The 6,200-nt window shown below is 33.0% G+C and overlaps 1 protein-coding gene across 1 annotated transcript; it reads left to right on the forward strand.

Moving 5' to 3' along the window:
- Nucleotides 1-1,384: 1,384 nt before the first annotated feature.
- LOC128922505 (uncharacterized) lies at nucleotides 1,385-5,739 on the forward strand. Its single transcript, XM_054233223.1, has 2 exons — nucleotides 1,385-1,519; nucleotides 3,840-5,739. The coding sequence occupies exon 2, from the start codon at nucleotides 4,104-4,106 to the stop codon at nucleotides 5,538-5,540; it is 1,437 nt and encodes a 478-aa protein (XP_054089198.1). The 5' UTR covers nucleotides 1,385-1,519; nucleotides 3,840-4,103; the 3' UTR covers nucleotides 5,541-5,739.
- The last annotated feature ends 461 nt before the right edge of the window (nucleotides 5,740-6,200 follow it).

The raw sequence follows: 6,200 nt of genomic DNA on the forward strand, positions 1-6,200 counted from the left end.
AAATAAAAATAAAACTAGAATGAAATAATTTCTCAATAAGGCTAGACTATCACTTATTTTCCCCCACCAGCGGTAAGAAATATTTGACACAGCTAGTCTTAACATTTGGTCCTATCGAGCCTATAAAAGAGCTCAGCCAAATTAAAAAAGCCCTGCTATTTATAAAAATACAGGCAAAATTAAAAAGGAAAAAAGAAAAATCCTTAAATATAAAAACAAGAATTGTAAGACGGGTTTATATTTCCGCATATTAAGAACACACATATAATAATTGTAAGACGGGTGTATATTTCCGCGTATTAAACTGAACACATAAGCCGTTTTAGCAAGAAACTAAACGCAGTGATCTAACTGCCATCCAAAGGAATACTCATCGGCTGTGAATCGAGGCACAGCAAGGTCAACAAGGCGACCAAATCAATATACCTCCAACGATTCCTTTGGAGAAAACCAAGCAGTTACTCATATAAGAGAAGAGGAAAAGTAATCAAAATGGGGATAAATAGAAAAAAATTCTAGAAGCCCAAGCAGATTTGTCCGAAAAAGTGTTGTACACTGCCAACACTATAACAGGAAAACCACTAAGGAAGCAAAAAGTGGAAGATATCATCAAAACTCTTGGGAAATACCAGAAAGAGTTCGATGCCAATCATGAAAAACTAATGGCAGATGGTATTGGTATGGAAGACTACTTCATAAAAGAAGTCTACAACAACACCATTACTAAAATAGAAGACATTGTCACTGCTTTAAAAATGGGTAATGCAGAAGACATGTCTTTAATAGAAAAAGAAAAAACAATTGAAGTAGTTCAAGTACAAACGAAGTACCTTGATCTGGATCGAAAAACGTTCAACTTCATGAGAAAAATTGGAACGTTCAGAAACAAAATGGAAAATCTAAGTTTAGAATTAACCATAAAGAATCATCAAATAAAACATTTGGAATCAATATACAACGATATTGAAAATATGAAAAATAAATTAGATTTCAATGAAGAAATTGAAATATTATACGAAAAAGTACGTGACGAATATTATGAAGAGCTGCCAAATTATGAAATAAAACTACAAAAAGAGCAGCCTAACATTTCTTACCACCCCACAGTGGGGCCAATGGAGATCATTTCTCGGATTAATTAACTGGAGCTTTATTTTTATAATTTTTGATTATTTTATATTTTATTCAAATCCAGTTAGTCACAACAAATAGTTTTTAAGAAGATTTGGATGCAGCTGTAATATTAAAATAATGGTTTACTATATATGACTATAGAATTGAAGCAATTCCAAAAAGTTCGTATTTAATATCGATGTCATCTGTATCTAAACTCTCATTGTAATAATTGTCACCTTCACTAACATCATCATCATCATCATTATCATCATCATCAACATCTTCACTATCATCATCGCTATTTCCATACTCATCACTTATAATTAAATCGACAGCCTCTTCTGGTAAATTTTGCAAGTTCTTTTTTGGCAATCTTCGCATGCTTGAAATTATTGGATCTGAGGTTAAAAAAAAAGAATTGAGAATATCTTGATTAGACTTTTCGCGGCTGCACTTTCTTGAATGGAATTCCCGATATTTTTTAAAATCTTTATTGCGAGCTTCTTGTGCTTCTTCTGATAATTGGCCAATAGGCAAAAGTGCGTTATCAATAATTTCAGGTCCGTGTATAAAGTATTTGTGCAAAGTCGGGGGCATGTTGTACCACGGATACAACTTAACAAAAAGTTTTGCTGTTTTACGTGAAAAAAATCGAAATTTTTTATTTTTTTTAATTTTATATTTTTTATTTCATACCCACTAGATACCACAATTAAAAGAATGTGCATTTGCTTTATCAAATTTAAATTTATAGAGGTTATTTCAGCAGACTTTTCTGCATTTTGAAAAAAAACGTCTGGCGGTATTACCATCATTTGTGTTTCCAAAGCCAGGTTTTGGTTGGTCCACTATTAATCCTAAAGTTTCTTTAAATTGCTTCTGAATTTTTCGCTTCGTCTCAGAAACGATTTGTTTTTCTGAATCGGTTCTAGCTTGCCATTTCTGTATCGGCAATTTGTATGAAATATGTAGGAGGCTTTCAAAAAATCTAATTCAGCCGTGAAGTTTTCTACATTTACAGGTCTTTCGATCATGTCTTCTATATTGTTAAAATCCTTAGTAGTTGCCCCACATAAATAGCACTTTTGTGTTGATGTAGTTCCAGTTAAAGCATTGCACACCTTCCCATCAATCATTGTCAAAATTAATTTGTGATCCACATATACAACTTTGTCATTAACTAGTATAATTGTACAAATTAAATTCTTAATTTCTTGTTCTACCCTTTCCTTTTCCGTAATCGCCACAGATTTGGTTTCCTTCACAAATTCAATTTTTAGGGGCCTAAAAAATCTAGTTGATGATGGTCGAGGATTTTTCCAAATTACTTGTTCAGCCAACATAAGTTTTAGAGGCACAATTGTAGTTAAAAATACGGAGGAATCGATACCATCACATCCATGAAAAACGTGCTTGTACGAACTGTGACCAGAGCTTCCATCAAATCCCCATTTAATATACAGTTGGAGTTTTTGGTTAATTAACGAGTCAATACGGTTTTCATGAATTTGTATTAATCGTTCTGCTGTCTGGTTTAATAGTGCTTGTAAACTTACTTCAGCGGAAGTTTCGCTTATTGTAATGCACCGATATTCTGGATAGCACTTTTTTTTCTCGTTTTGTATAATTTTATATGACGGAAACTTATCTGGAGCAGATTGTCTAACAACATTGTATTGGTAGCGAGATAGCTTAGCTTCTACGAAGACAGCTAGAGCTTTAAGATTTGACATTTTTGTACTGACTACAGGTTTCTTTAAACTTTCGTTAAACCTTTTGGCTGTTGATGGTGAAAAATGTACGATACTACGTATCGCTTTTGATTTTTCTACGGAGCCGGTTGTTCTTAATTTAGTTTCTGCTGCATGAAGTAAAACTGGTAACTCTGTGGTATCTCTTAAAAATTTAGTTTTTTTTAATTTAGACGAATCACTAGAGTCACTTAATGAAATTTCTTTTCGACCTCTTTTACATGCTTGACCTAGTGGAAACCCAATTGACGATTATAGCCAATTCTTATTAATATCAGATAGAAATCTATCTTCCCTTCTATGGGCCTTATTCCATTTTTTCTTAAACTCAAATACAAATTTTTTTATTCGTTCATTGAAAACTTGAGAGTTGTCTTCAGAATAACCAGTACGTTTTTTTAGCTCTTCTTTTAAATGCATGATTTTATCATCCATTGTCCTACAGCTGACACAATTGAAAATATTGTACAAGCTGAGGCGAGTAAAAAAAACGACGTTTGAGCATGTTCCTGCACAATTTAATCACATGACTCTTAAAATATGGTATATTAAAACAAAACAAAAAATAAAAATATAAAATAACAACAACAAAAGCAACGAAACTCCAACAATATAAACAACAACAGTAAATGTAACAACAAAAACAACAACAAAACCGTTAGGCGCACAAGCTACAGTCGAGAAGCAAATTTAATTTATAAATTGCATACGGAATATTATTACAAATGCGAGGATATCTTCTGAGGCGCACTGATGCGCAACCTAAGTTTCTCTAAAATAACATTTAATTGTTCAGGCTTTCCAATGGTGTTTAAATCTTATCTGAACTCAATTGAACTACCAACTTTTTGTCTACTTAAACTAAGAAAATAAATTTTTTTTTGGACTCCATATATATAATCTCAAAAAAACATACTTTTGCAATTATAACTTTACACACAATTTAGCAAACTAGTTCAATTATTATCTGAGTTTGATGGTTCCATGGTTAAGTTTTACAAATTTTTAGAATTACTTTACAAAAACACAATTTACGTACAAAAGATCTGCGGCTTTAAAAAAACAAAAAATTAGATTTTTGTTTCACAAATATCAAGTTTGTAGCTTCACTACGTAAGCACTATTACGTATTTGACATTTATTTTTTTGCTTACTGATGTAGAATTTTGTGTACTTTAAGCAAGTATACTTAGTTTTGAAGGATCTTCATATATTTTTTTTTAATTAATCCGAGAAATGATCTCCAGTGGCCCCACTGTGCGCCCTAACTTGGAATTAGAAAAATTAAAGATTCCAGCCTTCTATGGCGATATCAAAGAATGGGCAAACTTTTATAACGTGTTCCAAGATATGGTACATAATAACGAGCAGTTATCAAGCTCAGAAAAAATGCTACGCCTTCGTCTTTCGTTAAAAGGCGAAGCTGCACGATTAATACAACATCTGCAAGTTTCAACTAGAAATTATGAAGCAGCATGGAGTCTACTTAAGCAAAGGTATGACAATAAAAGAATTCTGTTCACAACACAGTGGGACAGAATATTGGATCAACCAAATATAAATAGTGACAATGCTGAAAGCGTAAGACAATTACTAGATACTACGAATGAGTGTCTTAACGCAATAGAGTCACTAGGAATAAGTACTGAAGAAGCTGATCCCTTTATTGCACGTATTATTGTCCGTAAATTAGACAAAGAAGGACTAAAATTATACGAGCAAACAGTAAAAAAGACGAGAGAAATACAACAATTGTCCGATATAAGAGATTTATTGGATCAACACTTTCAAACATTGAAAGCAGTAGCTGATAAAGAACGAGTTTACAGCCATCGTAAACAGTATATGTTCAAGGCCGACGACACAGTAACTTACCCAAGACAACAAAACAAACAGATGTGTGTCTATTGTAAAATTGTTGGTCACACATTAGCGCAATGCAAAAGATTTAGAAGTATATCAACTAATGATAGGCTTAAATATGTAAAAGACAACAAAATCTGCCACAGGTGCCTAAATCATAAATGGGCAGAAATTTGCTACTGCAAAATCAATTGCAAGAGATGTTCTAGAAACCATCATGACATTTTACATAACGAAACCGAGGAGAGCAAAAAAGCTATGTCCACAAAAACTACTTCACAAGCGGTTATTCTAGCCACAGCTCAAATAAGAGCAAAGACAGCGGGTGGAGATTATATATTACTACGCGCTCTTATAGATCAAGGATCGCAAATAACCACAATATCCGAAGAAGCAGCACAGATATTAAAGTTGCCGAGGATGAAAACAAAAACAAAACTATATGGTTTAAGTGACGCTGTAGTAGGCGAATCAAAAGCTACAATTGAGGTTGAAATTAAACCAAGATTTTTAAGTAATCATAAAGAAAAGGTAAATGCCGTAGTTTTACCAATTTTAACCAGCGCGCAACCGGATCTCTCATTTAATTACAACTTCAAAATATGGGAAAAATATACGCTTGCTGATCCGTTATTCAACAAATCAGACAGAATTGATATGGTAATTGGTGGGGATGTATTTAGCAGTATAATTGAAAGCGGAATTAAAAAAAGATCACGGTGTTCTTGGCCAAGCGACAAAATTCGGCTGGATATTATCTGGCATAATAAAGGAAAAAGTTACCGGCAAAATAACGACAGCGGTAACTAATTTGGAACGATTTTGGGAACTCGAAGACATATCAACTTGTGAAGATATAAAGGAAGATGACACCACCTTAAAGCAGTTCGAAGAAACTACCAAAAGAGATGCAGATGGCAGATTTATTGTGGAAATTCCATTCAAAAAAAAAAAACTAGGAGAATCGCGTAAACAAGCAGTAGCGCGTCTAATATCAATGGAAAATAAATTCAAGAGCAATAATAAACTCAAAGAAGAATACATTCAATTCATCAAAGAATATTTAGACCTTGGTCATATGAGAAAAGTTGATGAGATTCAAAAAGGTAAATATTATTTACCTCATCAAGCGGTTATAAAAGAAAATAATATAACAACAAAGCTTCGAGTAGTATTTGATGCATCAGCAAAGACATCCAATGGTAGAAGCCTTAATGATATTATGTGTACAGGACCCAAACTACAAAGAGACATATTCGATATCATACTCAAATGGAGACTTTGGGAAGTTGTTATCACTGCTGACGTAGAAAAAATGTTCAAGCAAATTAAAATAGCAAAAAAGGATCAAGAATATCACAGGATTGTATGGCGTGAAAATAATATGCAAAAAATGGATGAATATGAGCTAACAACAGTAACATACGGAACCGCATCAGCACCATATCTAGCAGTTCGTACTTTAATTGA

Source organism: Zeugodacus cucurbitae, chromosome 2 (assembly GCF_028554725.1).
Source record: "Zeugodacus cucurbitae isolate PBARC_wt_2022May chromosome 2, idZeuCucr1.2, whole genome shotgun sequence".
NCBI classification, from domain to species: Eukaryota; Metazoa; Arthropoda; class Insecta; order Diptera; family Tephritidae; genus Zeugodacus; species Zeugodacus cucurbitae.

Coding starts and splice junctions, on each gene's coding strand:
- LOC128922505 (XM_054233223.1), top strand. CDS start 4,104: ATGATCTCCAGTGGCCCCACTGTGCGCCCTAACTTGGAATTAGAAAAA.